The following is a 20,176-nucleotide window of genomic DNA, read 5'->3' as shown; positions in this document are numbered from 1 at the left end:
TTGCTTCTCTCATCAACAGCATCAGTTCTGCACATCTGACCATTGGTCACAGTGCCAAACCAAATCTGCGGGGGCAGAAATTCCTTAAGCCTTTAGAAAAAAATAATCTGGAATTGATTCAAACTGAACCAAATTGTGCTGCAGTACACAACATGAATAACCCCAGTCGATCAACTAAATCTGTGTACAGTACTGGACAGGTATTAACAGGAAAAGCTTCCACCGACTGTATTGCTGATCACTAATTACCAGCTTCCTACACTGCCTGCCATTCTAAGTGGGTGAGGATTGGGAGAGAGACATGAGGTTTTGATGGTGCAGGGCAGGGCAGTGCAGATATTATAATCTGCTTTTAAAACTGGTGCGCTTTCATATTGTGTGCATTTAAGTAAATCCACTGGTTACGTAAGGGGCCTGTTCCTGTTGCGGCTGGCTCAGGCTAACAAGCTGACAACCATGGCTTCTGATCTGACGAACACAGATGAATCACCACTGTACAGTGTGTCCATGAGACCAGAGGAATTTACACTGATGCTTGTGGAGAAGGAAATGAAACCTCCTAAAGACCTCTTCACCCCCACTACCCATCTGTACTAACCCTACCCCTAACCTTAAAGACCTCTTCACCCCCACTACCCCCCTGTACTAACCCTAACCCTAACCCTAGAGACCTCTTCACCCCCACTACTCCCCTGTACAAGTTTTTCTCCTGTTAAAAAAAAAATAATCTTCTTCTAGCATTGTGACTGCCTATGACCCCTGGTCTGAGCATTGATTATTTTATCTTATGATGACTGATGGATAGATGATTCACTTACTTAAACAAATGTATTTGTTGTAAGTCGCTTGGGATAAAGGCGTCTGCTAAATGCCATAAATGTCAATATAAGTGTAAGCCGGACTCGGAGCCCATTCAGAAGGTGCACAACAGCTTTATTGCATGAACTGAACCTGCGGCCCTGTGCTATATCTCTGAGTACCTTGGGCGATGACATCTTCCTCCTGCTAAAACCTGCTGCGTGTTTGATCCACAGGTTTTGATAGTTTGCAGGCCCGTTGATTCCAGAAGGACCTTGGTCAAAATATATTTTTTAAATCATGTTATTGTTTCAATAAAAGGTTTGATTGACTTGAGGATTGACTCTGTGTGTTTCATTGAGGATTGACTGTGTATGTTTCACTGAGGATTGTCTGCGTGTGTTTCATTGAGGATTGACTATGTTTCATTGAGGATTGACTGTGTTTCATTGAGGATTGACTGTATATGTTTCATTGAGGATTGACTGTATATGTTTCATTGAGGATTGACTATGTTTCACTGAGGATTGACTGTGTGTTTCATTGAGGATTGACTATGTTTCACTGAGGATTGACTGTGTGTTTCATTGAGGATTGACTGTGTGTTTCATTGAGGATTGACTGTGTATGTTTCATTGAGGATTGACTATGTTTCACTGAGGATTGACTGTGTGTTTCATTGAGGATTGACTGTGTGTTTCATTGAGGATTGACTGTGTATGTTTCATTGAGGGTTGACTGTGTGTGTTTCATTGAGGATTGACTGTGTGTGTTTCATTGTGTGTTGATGCAAAGGTGCATGGTGGTACAGATAGAAGAGTAGAGGTAGTATATTAGTTGACATAAAGACAGTAGGAAGGGGTGGGGTTGGGGGTGGGGGGTGGGTGTTAGAACTGTATTAAAGTGTAATTAATATAACATGTGGAAATGGGTTTGAAATGTGACTGTGGAAACAACAACCTCAAAAAGACCTCTGGAATTGGTTACTCCCAAAGCAAAGCTCCACCAATCATCACACCATTAACACAGTCAAAGCATCAGTTAAAGTCGGGTAAAATTCACCACAAAACATGCAATTTATTAAACATTAGACACTTAGACCATCCATGGACTAGAGGAACTTTATAAAACAAGTCCAGTTTAATTTCAGTTACTATTCTAACCTCAAAACGTTGTATCAAATAAATAAAGTTAATGTTTTCTCCAGCAACCCCCTTTTTTACCCACTTTTTAAAAAAAAAATGAAAAAGATTTTGTTAGTACAGCTCAGCTGTGAGCCTGGAGTGATCACTTTTGACCTTCTGCGACCTGTCTTCAGACCTTCTCCGAACCTTCCTCTCCTCGCTGGAGTCCTTATTACACAGGCCGTCATCGCTGGCCGCCTGAAGGCTGTCGAAGGTCCCCTGCCGCTCCCCGCCCATCCCCGACATCTCCGCCCGTCTTATCCGGCTCCTCGACAGCTCGATAAGCCTCTCCAGGCAGTTGAACTTGGTGTCGGTGGTGCAGGCGTACATCCCAGCAGGGACTGCCAGCACCATGGCGCACACGATGACCACGATGTGGATCAGCTTCTCCCTCTGCTCCAGCTCGTTCACGTCGCTCCCTGTCACAAAGACCACGCACTGGCCCGTCCGCGGCGACTGGCTCTTGATGGTGACACAGATGTCGTACTTGGTGGCCGGCATCAGGTCTGAGACGGAGTAGGAGTTGATGCCGGGGCCGATGTAGATCGTCTCCTTTTTCGGGACGTCGGAGCGGCCGAAGTGGATGGTGAACCAGGTCTCGGACGGCCGCTCTATGAAGGCGTACCACTCAATGGTGATGCCGTAGACCGTCTGCTTGGTGATGCGGACGTCGATGTAGACGTTCTCCTCAGCGGCGGCGGCGGCAGGGAAGGCGGGGGAGAGGGGCGGCCGGAGACCCTCGGGGGAGCGGACGTTGAGGACGACGCTGACGTCCGAGTTACCGATGAAGTTGTTGGCCGTGCAGGTGTAGACGCCGCGGTCCGCCAGGTGCAGGGATGGGATCACCAGTTTGGAGCAGATCGTGTCCTCGTCTGCTCTCTCCTGGAACTCTGGATGGGGGGTGGGGGGGAGATAGATATATTTCAGTTTTATTGGATAGAGACAGGACAGTAAGGAGGAGAGGGTATGTCAGCAGGGCATGGGCCGGTTTCTAACCCATGCCAGCATGGGCATATGTGTGCGCTGTAGGCCGTGGTGCTGGTACCACCCCAGGCCATGGTGCTGGTGCTAGACTACTGGACCACCCCAGGCCATGGTACCAGACCACTGGACCACCCGAGGCCATGGTACTGGTACCAGACCACTGGACCACCCCAGACCATGGTACTGGTACTAGACCACTAGACCACTCCAGGCCATGGTGTTAGACCACTGGACCACCCCAGACCATGGTACTGGTACTAGACCACTGGACAACCCCAGGCCATGGTGTTAGACCACTGGACCACCCCAGACCAAGGTACTGGGGGTAGACCACTGGACCACCCCAGGCCATGGTACTGGTGTTAGACCACTGGACCACCCCAGGCAATGGTACTAGCACCAGACCACAGGACCATCCAAGGCCATGGTGTTAGACCACTGTACCACCCCAGGCCATGGTACTGGTACCAGACCACTGGACCACCCCAGGCCATTGTGTTAGAGCACTGGACCACCCCAGGCCAAGGTATTGGTGGTAGACCACTGGACCACCCCAGGCCATGGTACTGGTACCAGACCACTGGACCACCCCAGGCCATTGTGTTAGAGCACTGGACCACCCCAGGCCATGGTACTGGTACCAGACCACTGGACCACCCCAGGCCATTGTGTTAGAGCACTGTACCACCCCAGGCCATGGTGTTAGACCACTGGACCACCCCAGACCATGGTACTGGTACCAGACCACTGGACCACCCCAGGCCATGGTACTGGTACCAGACCAGTGGACCACCCCAGGCCATGGTACTGGTACCAGACCACTGGACCACCCCTGGCCACGGTACTGGTACCAGACCACTGGACCACCCCAGGCCACGGTACTGGTACCAGACCACTGGACCACCCCAGGCCACGGTACTGGTACTAGAACTACTGTCATATGTTGTCTATTAGTATTACTGCTACATACATGACACCGCTGTCATTGTTTTAGTATTATTGTATTGTATTATTGCATTGATTTGTTTGATTGTTGTTCAACAAGGGGCTAGATTACCAAAAGTATTTCACTACACAGTATCACTTACAGCTGTATGTGATGTATGTGACCAATACAATTTTATTTTATTTTATTTTAATTTTGAACTACTGAAATGTATGTGTCCTCAACTATAGACATGAGAGGCCTAAAAGAGGAGGTCTGGAATATTTATCCCTATCCCTCATGTTTCCCTAGTCTCTATCCAAGCACACTGTGAGTTCTACCAAAGAGAGGTCTTCAGCTTTAGCAAAGGATTCCCTTTATAATCAGCAGGCATTGCTGTCTTGACAATCAGAGCTGCTCTATGGCAGGACATGCATTACCCTCAGTACAGCAACGTCGTCAAAGATTACGTTTTATGATGCATCGGCTCACTGGTAATTACAGAAGGCCTCAACATGCCTCAATATGTCAATATGAAGTAAAATGGGCTATAATCTCTAACACCGAATCAGTCATCATCACCGAATCAGAATGTGTTCTAGAAAATGAGGCCCTCTGCTTTTGCAAGCACATGAGGCCTCTCACTATTGGCTATATAACATCTACTCTGAGTTGACCTGCGTGTGCATAATGGGGGTGTGTATGTGCATCATGCCAGTGTGTACTGTTATTTAAGCATCTAATTTACACACAAGGTCTCTCAAGTGTAAAGATAAACATGTGAGATCAGACTAAACCTTACCATGAAATCCTCTTATTAATTTCAGACCATATGTCCACCACACTGCGGGGTCTGGTCTGGCCTTGGCCAGACAGCTGAGAGTGATGTTGGCTCCCAGTGGCATGGTGAGGTTGGTAGCTGGGATGGTGGCCACGGGCTTCATACAGGTCTTCAGCTCGACCTCGTGGAAGAATTTACCAGCCCTGATGTTAGGCCCCGAGCAGGTCAAGTAAGAGTTCATCAGGATAATCGGGGAACTGAGAGACCGGATAAACTCCACGAAGCCCTTAAGGCGACAGTCGCACAGCCACGCATTGTCGTGAAGCGCCAGCAAGACATTGGGTACGACCCCGGTCGTTTCCCCCTCGCCGTCGCTCTGTATTTTTTGGTAGACAGCCCAGTTCAGGAAGACGTCCTTAGAAATGACCGTAAGCTGATTGAAGGATAAGTCTAAGTACGTCAGACCCGGTAACGATTTCAGTGCGTTTTCCGGTAGTACGTCGATGCGGTTGTGCTTGAGATCTAGTATGTTCAGGGCGGGGGTGTCGTCGAACGCTGTCCACGGTACTGACCGGAGCTTGTTGCCCTGCAGGCGGAGTTCCGTTAAGTTCCCCAGACCCTCTAAACACTTCAAATCCATCAGGGTGATGTCATTGAAATTGAGCCACAAGTTTTCCAAGACAGTCATTTTTGAGAACGCACCACGGGGTATCTCCGTGAAGTGTGACTTCTCTATTCGGATCTTTGTCACGTCTTCGGGTATGTTTTTTGGTATGCCCCCGAACGGGCTGTCCTCCATACATACCAGCGAACTATAAATAGAGAAAAACACTCAAGTCACAATTCTGTTTGGGGTCTTTTTTTCTAGGCTATACTGTGTTCCATTCTATAGGCAAGATCAAACAAAAATGGAACAATAATCATGTTAACAGACAGCATAATGTGGGCGAGATAACTGTTTTAATTGAGAAATGTATTATTTCTTAAGTTCTAATAGCCCTATTTAAGTAGAAAAACAGACTACAGGTCATTTATGTAGTATTTATAATCATCCATGCGAAGTTGCTTTGTCATTTGCGATACCAACTGTATCTACTGACACAATAACGGCAGCTTATATGTAAATAACTTTTGTTCGACACGGTCATGGATAGAGCCAACAGGCAAGGCTTACCTCCCCTGACGGTCCGTTACACAGCTGCATCCGCGTAAACATTGCGCGTGTATTTGGTACGCTTGAATAAACGCGAAAACTATGACTACTACGCTATGAAATGTGTCCATATCCCTTCAAAAAAATCACAAACCGTGCGGTGTGTTCAGGGCATATCAACCGCCAGAGAAAAGAGAAGCCTCTTAACTTTAATCCTTGACGCACTTCGAGACACCAAGTAACACATTGTCTTAATGCGACGACACCTATGGTTAACACTTTGTGTCTGCGCTGGGCAAAAACTAACAGCAGTTGCGGTAGACTGTTTACACATTCTTAATTAGCCTAACTTCACTGTAAAGTAACTAACTCTGCATTAATCGAAGGAGGTCAAAAATAAAATAGACCGTAGGTTTGGATTAAGGTCACAGATTGTAGGCCACTGGCCACTTCACGGGGAAACGGTCTCGCTCAGTCAGTAAAGTCACTGAATAAATACATATAAAAGTTTATTTTCAATATATTCAAATATTATAATTCGGAAAAATACATACAATGGGCAATGATGCAATTAGGTGACACAAAACAGGTGAACAACTACACATTGTTGATAATATCATGTTTCTCAGTCCTGGGAATTGGAATAGTTCTCAACATTTTGCATAATTTCCACCATATTTACATGTGGCATAGTGCAGTTCTGTACTCCTCTCCAGCTCCAGCAGTATCACCTCTCTCTTCATTGTAATGAACCATGCCTATGTGTATATCTTCTCTGAGAACAAACCATAGATATATACAGAGGCATATGTTTACATGTACTGTAAAATCATACAGAAAACTATTTACAAATCATACACAAATATGATATAAACAATGGAAAAATTAGTTCCCTTTTAAACAAGTTGGTTTGGGCGGGGTTCTTATTGGGGATTGACATTGTCTAGCAAGATATAAAACTCCAAATCCCGTAAAACAATAGCTATGAACGAGGTGTCTCCTTTTCATCCTATGACTTGTTCTTATCCATGGACAGATATTAAATAAATATGACACATTTGAGCATGAGAAAGGTAACATGATAAGTGCATGTTTCCTTATTCCACTTGTGTAATAACTCTAAAACATGTAATTACTATGTAATGGCATGCCAATGTGCTATTACCACATTACAGCGTTGTTAGACAGGTATGGGGGGGAAATGGGGGGGGTAATAAAAATCCTTTAAACTGGGGGGCGCTTAGTGGCATAACACACTACTGCCCATACAATGTAACCACAAGGTTCCTGGTTTCGATTCTGACCCTCCACATATAATAATAATAATAATAATAATAATAATAATAATAATAATAATAATAATAATAATATATGCCATTTTGCTGACGCTTTCATCCAAAGTGACTTACATTGCAGTGAGTGCATAAATTTTTTTTTTTTTAAATAATCCTTTAAACTGATATTTCCATGATGGTGCAGCGTCCGAGTGTTCTTTGATAGAAGCCGAAGCCTCGTGGTTGTGTGCTGTAGCGCGGGGGGAGGGGTGGGGGAGACTCGTACGGCCGGGGAGTGGGTGTGGTTATCGGTGTGGGCGTGTGTGAGCGTGTATGGGGGGGGCTGAGGTGCGGGAGAGGGTGAGAGGAGTAAGGGTGAAGGTGCAGGTGAGGGTGAGCGTAGGGGAGGTAGCGTGAGGCAGGAGCTGGAGCTGGAGCATGACGTCAGCAGAAGTACTCGTTGGGCTGTCCCTCTATCTTGGCTGTGGCCTCGGAGTCCAGGCTGGACCGGGCCGACAGCAGTCTGTTGGACTCCTCCGGGTTCAGCCTGGTCAGGTACTCCCCCTCTAGACCCTTGGCCTTGGTGCCGGGCGACAGCGTCTCGAAGGTCACGTACGAGTCCTGGATGTCCTTGGACTTCTTCCCCCAGTACTTCTGGATCCGCCTCTTCAGTGCCCCGCAGCAGACGATGATGGTGAGCGGGACGGCGATGACGCACGCCACCGTGATCACGATGACGTTGATCAGCTTCTGGGTGCCGCTGGCGCTGGCCGCCTCGTCTGTGGAGAAGATCACGCACTGCTCCTTCCTGGGGATCATGCCCTTCACGCACACGCAGGCAATGTACTTGGTCTTGGGCACCAGGCCGTCGATGGTGATGCTCAGGGGCTTGCCCGCGCCGATGTTGATCCTCCTCATGTCCCTCTCCCCGAACACAGCGTACAGCACGCTGAAGGCCGTGGTGTTCTTGGCCTTGGGAGCCCTCCAGTTCACGGATATGGTGTTGTCCGTGTCCCCCACCACCTTCACCGAGCGCACCACCCTGTCTGGGTCCTGCTGTAGTGATGAGGTGTTGGCAGCCAGGTTGCTCAGGTTGGTCTTCTCCAGTTCCAGCAGTCCGTCGAGGCTGGCTGAGGTAGCAGGCCCGGGCGTGGCCCTGTCCGCCACGCTGTAACTGATTACCCCAGGGTCAGGGCCTTGGACGGGGATGGGCTCGAGGGCAGGCGGGGGTGGAGGAGGGCTGGGCGTGGAAGCTATGTATCGGGCCACCAGCTTCTCCTGGTAGGCGGCCTTTCCTACCCCGTTGGGTTTCTTGGCTTTGGGTTTTTTGGCAGCGCTGGCGCTGGCAGTTTGGTTGTTTTCGGGTTTGGGTGAGTCGGAGATGACCAGGCTGATGACAGCCTCGGCGGTTCCAGCGTAGTTTGTGGCCTTGCAGATGTACTTCCCTGAGTCACGGAAGGACACGGCAGGGACACTCAGGATGGACCAGACGATGCCCTCCTTTGAGTTCTCCTGCTGAACTGTGAAGGTAGAGAGGAGACGGATTGAGTTCACATGATGAAATAATGAAACACCACATATGAAAAAACTGAATAATACGGAAACTCCCCAGAGATGTTTGGTGGCAGGCTGTTAAAACAGATTGAAAGGAAGATACAGTACCAGTCAAAAGTTTGGACACACCTTGCCAAAAGTGTGCAAAGCTGTCATCAAAGCAAAAGGTGGCTACTTTGAAGAATCTAAAATATAAAACATATTCTGGTTTGTTTAACACTTTTTTGTTTACTACATAATTCCATATGTGTTCCTTCATAGTTTTGATGTCTTCAATATTAATCTACAATGTAGAAAATAATAAAAAATAAAGAAAAACCATTGAATGAGAAGGTCTGTCCAAACTTTTGACTGGTACTGTAGATTGGAAAAGAAAAGAGTATGTGCTCTACAAAAAATGGCTTTTTAAATATGGATAGGCCTCTTTATTTCAGAATCAGAATCACAATCAGAATTCTTTTATTTGGTCAAGTATATTTGCACATACAGGAAATTGACTTGGTGAGGTTGGTGCATGGGACATAAAAAACAATAGCAAATATTGACAAGAAATTTACGAAATAGCAAAATATTATAAATATATAAATATAAATAAATAGCAATAACAAATTTACAAATTTACAAAAAATGACAAGAAAACAATACATTTTGTAGGCTGTGCGAGGCTAAGTGGCAATGAGGCTAGAGGCATTTGAAAGCATTCGAGATCATGCGGTGTCCAGGTACGGGTATCTCCCTCTGCAGCATTGCTTCATCACATTATCACTAAATCTACCCCGTCTCAACCTCATTCATGAAAGAAGGGAGACCACACACATCTAAACTCTACCCCGTCTCAACCTCATTCATGAAAGAAGGGAGACCACACACATCTAAACTCTACTCAGTCTCAACCTCATTCATGAAAGAAGGGAGACCACACACATCTAAACTCTGCACACTATTTGAAAACATGCAGCGCAAATGTAATAAACAATATAGGCATTTGAACGGTCCTCTGTGGCTCAGTTGGTAGAGCACGGCGCTAACAACACTTAGGTTGTGGGTTAGACTCCCACTGGGACCATATATGCTGAAATGTATGCACTCACTGCAACGTAAGTCGCTTTGGATGAAAGCGTCAGTTAAATGGCATATATATTGAATGAGTGATGTTCCTGTCAGTGTTACTGTACTTCCCACAGCTGTCTGGGGTTAGCAGGCGCTCTAACTCTAGCTCTTTATTTGATTACCATGCATTAGTACTAAAGTGCAGACACCCCCCCCCCCACACACACACACACACACACACACACAAGCGCGTGCACACACGTACGCCACGCACAAACACACACACACACAGTGGAATCATTTCATTCATTCATACATTTCAGGGGAAACAAGCTCCAATCTGTTCCCAGAGGGTTTACAGTCCAGTAGAGTTAATGAAAGATTAACAAACAAACACACACACACACACACACACACACACACACACACACACACACACACACACACACACACACACACACCAACTTGCTGACGGTATATGTGCTAAGTGGGATCATTGGGACGACCCTACCCTTACTCTTTCCCTGACCCTAAACCTAAACCTAACCATAATCCTTACCCTCACCTAACCGTAACCCTAACCGTTTTAAACCTCAACTTCAATGGGATGACGTCAGAGTTGGGTCCTCCCAAGCATCGTTTACTCACCTGTTCCGTTAAGGGCCTTCCCGTCGGCCCTTCTCCAGGACAGATCCGGGATGGGCACCCCGATGGTCCCGCAGCGGAGCAGCACGTTGTTCCCGACGGCGCTTCGGACGCGCGCCACTGCCGTGTGCACGCGCGGGATCTGGCACCGTCGCAACTCGGCGTCGCTGAACAGAACCCCCGACAGGCTCTCCGGGGCAGAACAGCGCAGCCGCGTGTCGATGAACGCCACCGAGAGCGTCGGGTACTTTTGGAACTGGACTAGGTCGTACAGCCGGCAGTCACACACCCAGGGGTTGTCATGGAGACCTGGGAGGACAAGAAGGGACGGGAGGAGGACGTGTTATGGTATCTGACTGCACTGAGGGGGGGACACGACACACACACACACACACACACACACACACACACACAGACAGACACACACACACACACACACACACAGAGAGAGAGAGAGAGAGAGAGAGAAAGAGACTGGAGATTTGAGGGAAACTCATATCTGACTACTCTTAACTGAAGTGACAGATGTAAAATGATTTAGTAGCCGACCGCAACTTTTTCTTGATCATTTCTTGTTCATTTCTAGAATAAAAAAAGCCCACTGCTCTAAATGTAGTCTAATTGTCTCCAATCATCAATCAGTCTTTATTGTCTTGCACTGATGCCGCCATTAAGCATGGCCAGGTTTCCATTGAAAAAAAAGATAATTCATTCCAAAGGTCGAATAAACAAAAACATAATCGTCCCCTCCTTACCAAGTATCATTTTGGAGCCCTCCGCGCCCGGCTCAGGTTTGACCGTTAGCCAGGTGGAGAGGACCTCCGCTGGGACCGTCATGAGGTTGTTGCTGGACAGATCCAGGTAAGTGAGGTTGTTGATGTACGCCGTGGCCTCAGCCGGGACCGAGGTCAGCTGGTTGTTGTGCAAATCGAGCAGCCTGAGGCTCGGCATATCCACGAGGGATTCCCAGGGAAACGCGGTGAGGGCGTTTCCGTCCAACCGCAACTCCTCCAGGTTATACAGTCCCCGGAAACTGTCCCCGTTCAGGGCGGACAGCGTGTTGAAGGACATCCAGAGAAACTCCAGACTGGAGAGGTAGTTGAAGGCTTCGCTCGGGATCCGCTGGATGGCCGTTTTCTCGATGCGCAGCTTCGACGTGTCCACCGGGAAACTGGCAGGCACGAGGGAGATCTCGGGGTCATTGCAAATAACACTCCTGGGGAGACACGGAAGGTGACGAGGATTTATTTCAATGCGTTTGCAGCAAACGAGTTAAATGGAATGAATGTGCGCTCTCTTTGGGAAATGGAACTTGTTAATTATTAATGGTAATATGCGTAATATGCCTGTAAAACGTTGAAGTATATTCACATTCTACTTAAGCAATCGAATATAAGATCTAATTGCATCTCAATTATAGTGTTAACCAAATTCCATTAGGCAACAAAAAAAACATTTTCCATCAGATGGTGATTTTGCAAGATTTGCAAAAATAATCCCGCATTAAATAAAATTGGACAACAAGCACTCCCTGAATTATCTGTGTGCACGTGTTGACCTTGCTCAGCAAACATCTGTAATCATGAGAGGGGACACACTGTTCAATTAAACGGAATGCGTCTGCAGATGAGTGCGCAAATCGATAAACGTGCCCATAAAGCGATCAGTTATGGGTCATTAACGGAGCGTTTCTTTCTTCCAACTCACCTGGCCTTGGATCCATCACTCAGGTTGTGATAAAAACAGCTGCACTGCGACGGGCACGCGCTCACCGCGGAGAGAAGCACACCTGTAGCCAGGTAGAACCCCAGGACGCACGCGAGGAACATTTTCGCCCACTTTTACGCGCGGCGCAGCGAGCCTACATGCGTCCAGTCAGAGCCCACCGAAGTCAAACAGACCGACCTGCTTTTCTCATTTACCGGAACATCCTCCGCATGGCTTGGTCCCGCCGCTTTGCTGTCCCATAGTGATCAGACCGCTATGAGTCCCGAGATAAAAAGGGTAGACAAGGATTAGCGAAAGGACTGGCGTTCTTTTCATTTGGATGCGTATTGCATCCCGGAATCCGATAGGCTGCACAGAGACGTCCCTATTTATTATCATAGAAAAATACTTCCGAAAAGGTCATAATCCACTGGGATGTTAGGCTTTTTTTTCTTTCCCACAAATACAGCTTGTTCATTTGAGCCCTGCCGTGACTGTTAATCTGTTTGTTGGCTGCGCTGTGGTTTGCCACAAGGTGGCCCCTACAGTACATCACTGCTTGGGGTCCCAAGGGGACTGCTTTGTGGTTCAAGATGATAGCATTCAGTTGGGACATTAATTTTCACCATTGAATTTACTGTAAGTCATGGCTGTTAACCAGAGTGGCTGACAATGAATGCATACTGTAGATGTCAGGAAATTAAAAGTTTTGACATTTCATGTCTTCCTCTGAGTCCACTACAGCATTTCAATTTAATTTCAGCCAAACTGTGATCTTATTTCTTATCTCAAATAGCCGACACAACCAGTGAGGGGGTAGGCATATCAAGATGGCCTAGAAAAAAACTACCCTAATGACAAAATGGTTTAAAAAAATCTAGAGGACGTGGCCTACAGTGGACACACATGCCCATGTCAGCATGAGTTCGATCCGCCCCATGCCCTGCTGACATACCCTCTCCTCCTTACCTTCCTGTCTCTCTCCACTGTCTCCATCCAATAAAAAATAAGTGGGACTGCCCCACTTGGTACAGATGTCTGAACGGTCAAGACACTGCAACCTTCCCACTCTCAATATAAAGGGGAAACAATGCAGAGTTATTTCCACTCCTTAAAGGGATAGTTCACCCAAATTACAAAATCACGTATTTGGTTCCTTATTCTGAAATGAGTCTATGGACAAGAGCAAACTTCAATCAACACTTTGAATCTGTTAATCTGGGCACTGTAGCTAACAGCTAATTGATAGCATGTTTAACCAAAACCCAATGCAAGTCAGTGGACCCTAAGTTAGCGTATTTGAAATGTCATGCCCAATTCATCTCAAATTACTTCATTTTAATGACTTTGAGATGATTTGAGCATGCAATTCCAAACATGCTAACTTAGAGTCCATTGATTTGCATTCGGTTTTGGTTAAAAACGCTAACATTTGAAGTATGTCCTTAGATATGTGATTTTGTCATTTGGGTGAACTCTTCCTTTATGTGGTAACTGGCCCTGAGTGATTCCTCTCTCAAAACAAAGTGCATTCCAACCAACCCACACTAACAGTCTACTACAGGGTATATGCAAGACATGATAAGGTCCTCTGGAAATTGAGCGCATCACACCTGTATTCAATGTCTAACTCACCAACTACCAAATAATTCCGGAACACCCAGCACCCAGAGTGCCAAGTGTTCTATGTGGTGTTTACCTAGCAACAACACTCTGATTGGCTACAAAATGAAGCATCATAATTTAGATGTTTATGGTGAATAAAGTCACCCGTGGCACTCTAGAATATTGACAGTTGGGGCGACTTTATTCACCCTCGGCACTGAACGACTTAAGAGGGACCCCACAAGAGGGAAAAAAGACAACACAAGACTATGATGGTGTGTGTGTACTAGCTATAACTGTCTAACATGTTGACCTCTCCTGAACTATGCCTTCTCAACCCCTACAGTATAAACCTATGGATTTCTCACACTTTAAGGATTTGTTTTTGTGGGCTTAAACATTGCTGTGAACACTATATAGATATAGAATGCCTTATTCTGAGTTCAAAGAAAGGGGAAAAAAAATTATACTTTTTTTTTTATAAAGAGCAATCCTGATCAATACTATGTTGTCTTTTGTTCTTATACATTCCATACCATTTCATAAGGAGTTAATCTCCTTTGCTGAAGCCAGTAAAGACTCATTTCACACATTATAGTATGGGACAGAAGACTGGCCTTGCAGCTTAAGGACAATGGTCAAATGTCAGTGTTTAGATAAGTATAATAAACATACTATAATGAATGTAATCATATAATATTGTTATCATCCTGAGTGAATTATCTGGTATTTGTAAGGTACTTGTCTAGTGTATGTATGTCCTTCTTCTAGCATTGTGATGCCAATGGCCCCTGGTCTGAGCATTGATTACTTTATCTTATGATGACTGTTGGATAGATGATTCACTTACTTAAACAAATGTACTTGTTGTAAGTCTCTTTGGATAAAGGCGTCTGCCAAGTGCCACACATGTATGTAATAACATTAACCGCAGCATAACAGTGTAAAGCTATTCATTAAATAGAACACATTAAACTGTAAAACAGTACATCACATCAGCCACTCATCTGCAAAGGCTAAAACAAAACTGTATTTTTATATTTAGGAGATTCATTTCAGGTCGAATGTCATTCACTGAGAAATACTGTATGCTTTTTTTAATTTACTGAGAATTACATTACAGTTTTCATGAGGGCAGATTTTTTTTTAGGGTAAAAAACTGCACACCTAAAGCCACTCCTGCTGGGTCAGCCAAGGACAGAGGAATGTGGCAGTTTGGCTGCAAATCAGAGACAACATAGAGCAATTCTGTAATCAGGTCACTTTATGACACACATCTGTGTCCACTGCCTCATACAGACTCATAAAGAATGCAATGTTACTGTATCATCACTATGACAATTCAATCAGAATCAGAATTCAGAATCAGAATCAGAATTATTTTATTTGACCAAGTATATTTGCACATACAGGAAATTGACTTGGGGTTGGTGCATGGGACATAAAAAACAAATAGCAAATATTGACAAAAATGTACAAAATAGCAAAATAAATATTTAATAAAACTAAAATGTATTTAATATAACTAGATTAGTTTCCTGAATACATAAAATATTATTGAAACTAAAGGACACCCAATGATGACTTTGTCATATGACTTTGCACTTTCTTAAATGGTTTCAATTTCCAAGGTTCCCAATATGGTATGGAACCATATGGTTTTAAAAGCTGCCAATTAGGGTATTGCAATGTTTCACTGAAGAATGAATCGTGATATGATGTATTCCAAGCAGTGATTGTGGCTTTTGTCAGTATGGGGTCTTCTTTGTGGATGTTTAACTAAATATATTGTTAATAATATTAACAAAAAATATAATCAACCCTCACCTTGAATGCCCTTTGTTGATATAATGACATATTCTAACATGTTTATGGTATTGTAAAACATTACAGTTATTTGATTTCAAGGTCAGGACCTTTGTGCCTTTTTTATTAATTACTGAAATGAGGTCAGTGAATCACTAGAGTGAGTGAGAGTGAGTGTGAGTGTGTGTGTGTGTGTGTGTGTGTGTGTGTGTGTGAGAGAGAGAGAGTGTGTATGTGTGTGTTTGTGTGTGTGTGTGTGTGTGTGTGTGTGTGTGTGTGTGTGTGTGTGTGTGTGAAAGAGAGAGAGAGAGAGATAGAGAGAGAGAGAGAGAGGGAGAGGGAGAGAGATGTTTACATTTGTTAAAATATTCATTAACGCATTGTGTGTGTGTGTGTGTGTGTGTGTGTGTGTGTCTGTGTGTCTGTGTCTGTGAGTTCATATAAGGTTCTACCCCCTTTTAAATCCTATTGATCCACGATAGCACTGTTTTTTTTAGTACATTGCTATCACAGTTTTGCTAAAATAAACGACAATTATTAATGCAAATCGAAGCACATCACGCTACACATTAATAATTCATATAATTTCACTTCCAACCTTTTAATTTACGCAGACAATAATTTACACTTTATAATGACAATTCCCACCAAGAATGAATACCTCTATCCCACCTTGGCTATCCCACCTTGGCTATCCCACCTTGGCTATCCCACCTTGGCTATCCCACCTTGACTATCCCACCTTGGCTATCCCACCTTGGCTATCCCACCTTGGCTATCCCACCATGGCTATCCCACCATGGCTATCCCACCATGGCTATCCCACCTTGGCTATCCCACCTTGGCTATCCCACCTTGGCTATCCCACCTTGACTATCCCACCTTGACTATCCCACCTTGGCTATCCCACCTTGGCTATCCCACCTTGACTATCCCACCTTGGCTATCCCACCTTGGCTATCCCACCTTGGCTATCCCACCATGTGGATTCATTTCAATGGTCGCTCCATTCTGTGTGTTTGTTGTTATCATGCTGGCTAATTAGATTAGAGAATCGGACTTGTCTCTTGTGTGCTTTAACATCACAACCAGTCCCACATAATGTAAAACAACAGTTTTTAATTGCATCCGCATGGTTCTCTTCATCAGGATGATGCTGATGACAGTCAGCCTATAACTTTCGCAGTGGTATAGGAGGTGTACCACTAACGCTAAAAATGAGGACACCAAATTAACAAAGCGAAATAATGGTCGTCTCTCCGTTCTCCCTGGTTATTACTGAGCTTGTACAGGGGGGTGATAATCGACAGACAGTCGTGCATACAGTATATCATATAGCATATATATATATATATATATTATACAGTATATCTATGACGGTGGGTTTGTATAGATCTCAGGTTTATGATACATCACTGCTAGGCACACACTTCCATACTGACGGCATAGCAGGCCTAAACCGCGCACCTCTGGTTAAGTAATTAATGTCCTATCAAAACACCGGACACCTGTTGTCTCCGTACAGCGATTCGCAGGGATGTACATCAAACGTACGGGGTCGGTTGACATCACTAGCATCCTTATCAGGACGGTGGTCGCACAGAGACACAAAGGCTTGTTGTTTAACTAATTGAGCGCTTTAGAGTGGCGGTGGGTACATACGTATTAGGGCGCAGCAGCGGTTTGTGTTGTTGTGATCATTAAGACATTCTTGTGCGGATTTGGGCAAAAGATGGGGGTGGGGGGGCTTTACATAATTACGTTCATGCATTTTCCTGTGAAATGCCCCTTTAAAAACGGACGTGAATAGGTTATATTGAGGCACATCGTGAGTCAGCGGGTAGCTTGAAGTGTGAGTGGTCTGTGATTCCTGCACTTTATTGTGTCAAATCGCATTTAAAATGGTGTCTTCCTACCCTTTACCGGACGGCTTCACCGATTTCGATGTGTTCTCCTTAGGATCTTGTCTGCTCGTGGAGGGTGAGTGTTTCTGATGGAATCCATCCAAAAGCCGCCGTGACCGTTTATGCCAAGACCTGGTGTTCTGTGGTCAGAGGTGTCCTATTAACGCTGCTAGGCTGAAAGGATGCCAAGTGTGGACGCGCTGCTGGTTTTGAATATAAATCGTTTCATCTTCAAATTGTATATCTTCAAGGTGTTTTTGTGTCTGAAAAAAAAAAGACACTTGAGAAGAAAACATTTGCTTCGTTTTGAAGTAGGCTATTCATGGCTTGCGGTACGGACTGTAAACTTGTATATTCTGTATTATATCATTTACCAAAGGTCTTCTTGGATTCTTCCTGAATGCTGTGACAGTCGTTGCTTTCTTCAAAATAAGAGAATTGAGGACCCCCAGCAATTTCTTAGTCTTTAGTTTGGCAATGGCTGACATGGGCATCTCCACGAACGCCACTGTCGCTGCGTTCTCCAGCTTTTTGAGGTGAGTGATGTAGCCTTATAATTCAGCCAACACATTGAATTTAATTTCATAGTTGTACATGAAACGTTTTGACACTGCGAAATACAATAAAGTGAGTAGTCTATCCATATGTTTCGTCAGTGTACTAACGCATTCCAACTTTGCCTCGTTTTCTCTGAGAACAACCCGATCAATACGCCTTCGAGAACTCCCTGTGGAAAGGGGGGTCGAGGCCAGGGATAGAGTACCGGGGGTTAGAGCATAACGACGCAGGAGAGAGAGGTTGAAGGAGAGGGCGGCCGCCCTACCCTGGCACAGCCTGTGCCATGATGCGTAAAGGTGTAGGATTTAGAAGCGGTTAATCGCGGGATTGATTTTCTAGGTTCTGTCTCGGATGATTAAAATGTCTCACCAGATTCACCTCGAATTCAGAAGGCTGGCCAATGCATCATAAGCACGCGTTAGCCTTTTCCTATCCACCACTCTCCTATTATAACCATCGTTACTGAACATTCACAACAACAGCCCCACCAGTTATGCTACTCTCAAGGAATGTCTGATACATGAACTGTGTCCCACTCCAGGTATTGGCCCTATGGCTCTGATGGGTGCCAGACTCACGGATTCCAGGGTTTCATGACAGCTCTTGCCAGCATCCACTTCATTGCATGCATTGCATGGGACAGATATCACCAGTACTGCACTAGTAAGTGACACACACGTGTGTCCCCAACAACATGAACCTCTCCACCTCCCCCTTCCCCCCCCCCCCTCTCTCTCTCACACACACAAACATGAGCATCTTAGTCCACAGCAAGGACAATGTCAACATCACCCACATGTTGATGTCTTTACAGACAACAAACACACACACACACACACACGCACGCACGCACGCACGCACGCACGCACGCACACACACACACACACACAAGACGCATTTCTACTGGTTGGCTTTGTCTTCAGCTGTTCCTGAGTAGGCATCTTGCTATCCAAAGAGGCCATCTGGCCTCGGCTTTAAGAGGCTGTTTGTTGTCTGTAAAGACATCAACAGGATCCTGCTCTACTGCATGGCTTTATTGATGGTAAACCCTTGTGCGTGCGTGCGTGCGTGTGTGCGTGCGTGCCTGCGTGCGTGCGTGCGTGCGTGCGTGCGTGCGTGCGTGCGTCTCTCTTCCGTCATATTAAAGGTGCATTACCTGGCTGTACCTGTCTTATCCTTTGAAGTCAACATACTGGCAACAATCCCATAGCTCTTATACAGTCGTGTAGTGACACGGTAATTAGTTAATTAATTAATTTTAAGAATTGTCACTGTAATTACTCTAGTGACAATTAGTTTTTTATTAACATTTTGATACAGTGCACATTGTTGTCCAACAATTTGTTAACACTGTTATTTCTGGAGTAATTAGCACATTAAACCACAAAGTACGCGGCTGGTAGCCTAGAGGTTCGAGAGGCCGGCCAGCAATCGGAAGGTTGCTGGTTCGATCCCAGCTCCAGGATTGAGCCGGATGTGAGCTGGTGACTGGAGGGTTGCTGGCATCATATCTAAGGTGTCTACCACTGCCGTTGTGCCCTTGCAGTGCAGATGTGTTGTCTCAGGGGGGTGCCGAAAATACCACATACCAAACAGTTGATTGGCAAATAAAACGTTGTTGTATCGAGCAAATAGCGTTACTCTCATGTCAATGGACGTTACAACACTCTGTCCTTTTCCTGAATTCTGCCATGTATTCGTTTACATTTACATTTATGGCATTTAGCAGACGCCTTTATCCAAAGTGACTTACAACAAATACATTTGTCTAAGTACGTGAATCATCTGTACATCAGTCATCATAAGATAAAGTAATCAATGCTCGGACCAGGGGCCATAGGCAGTCACGATGCTAGAAGAAGGACATTTTTTGGTTTGTTTTTTTTTAACAGGAGAAAAACTTGTACAGGGGGGTAGTGGGGGTGAAGAGGTCTTTAGGGTTAGTACAGGGGGGTAGTGGGGGTGAAGAGGTCTCTAGGGTTAGGGTTAGTACAGGGGGGTAGTGGGGGTGAAGAGGTCTTTAGTGTTAGTACAGGGGGGTAGTGGGGGTGAAGAGGTCTTTAGGGTTAGTACAGGGGGGTAGTGGGGGTGAAGAGGTCTTTAGGGTTAGTACAGGGGGGTAGTGGGGGTGAAGAGGTCTCTAGGGTTAGGGTTAGGGTTAGTACAGGGGGGTAGTGGGGGTGAAGAGGTCTTTAGGGTTAGGGTTAGTACAGGGGGGTAGTGGGGGTGAAGAGGTCTTTAGGTGGGA

The 20,176-nt window shown here is 45.4% G+C and overlaps 3 protein-coding genes across 3 annotated transcripts in view; 1 reads left to right on the top strand and 2 right to left on the bottom strand.

The window, feature by feature from the left end:
* Nucleotides 1–2,054: 2,054 nt before the first annotated feature.
* lrit2 (leucine-rich repeat, immunoglobulin-like and transmembrane domains 2) lies at nucleotides 2,055–5,956 on the bottom strand (the record flags this gene model as incomplete). The annotated part of the gene is made up of 3 exons (XM_083694779.1): nucleotides 2,055–2,872; nucleotides 4,694–5,484; nucleotides 5,847–5,956. The coding sequence occupies 3 exons, from the start codon at nucleotides 5,954–5,956 to the stop codon at nucleotides 2,055–2,057; spliced, it is 1,719 nt and encodes a 572-aa protein (XP_083550905.1).
* Nucleotides 5,957–7,543: 1,587 nt separating this feature from the next.
* On the bottom strand, nucleotides 7,544–12,177 carry lrit1a (leucine-rich repeat, immunoglobulin-like and transmembrane domains 1a; the record flags this gene model as incomplete). The annotated part of the gene is made up of 4 exons (XM_083694983.1): nucleotides 7,544–8,619; nucleotides 10,352–10,657; nucleotides 11,104–11,564; nucleotides 12,056–12,177. 4 exons carry the CDS (start codon nucleotides 12,175–12,177, stop codon nucleotides 7,544–7,546), a joined length of 1,965 nt encoding a protein of 654 aa, XP_083551109.1.
* Nucleotides 12,178–17,367: 5,190 nt separating this feature from the next.
* The window catches only part of rgra (retinal G protein coupled receptor a), a gene marked incomplete at both ends in the record, with an annotated part of 7,143 nt that continues 4,334 nt past the window's right edge, over nucleotides 17,368–20,176 (top strand). Inside the window, 3 exons of the mRNA XM_083696344.1 lie at nucleotides 17,368–17,446; nucleotides 17,750–17,906; nucleotides 18,470–18,591. Coding sequence (XP_083552470.1) covers nucleotides 17,368–17,446; nucleotides 17,750–17,906; nucleotides 18,470–18,591 — 358 coding nt within the window. The remainder of the gene's footprint in view (nucleotides 17,447–17,749; nucleotides 17,907–18,469; nucleotides 18,592–20,176) is intronic.

This window comes from Argentina silus (genome assembly GCF_951799395.1).
Source record: "Argentina silus genome assembly, chromosome: X".
In the NCBI taxonomy this organism is placed as follows: Eukaryota; Metazoa; Chordata; class Actinopteri; order Argentiniformes; family Argentinidae; genus Argentina; species Argentina silus.
This window is presented reverse-complemented; position numbering and strand designations above follow the sequence as displayed.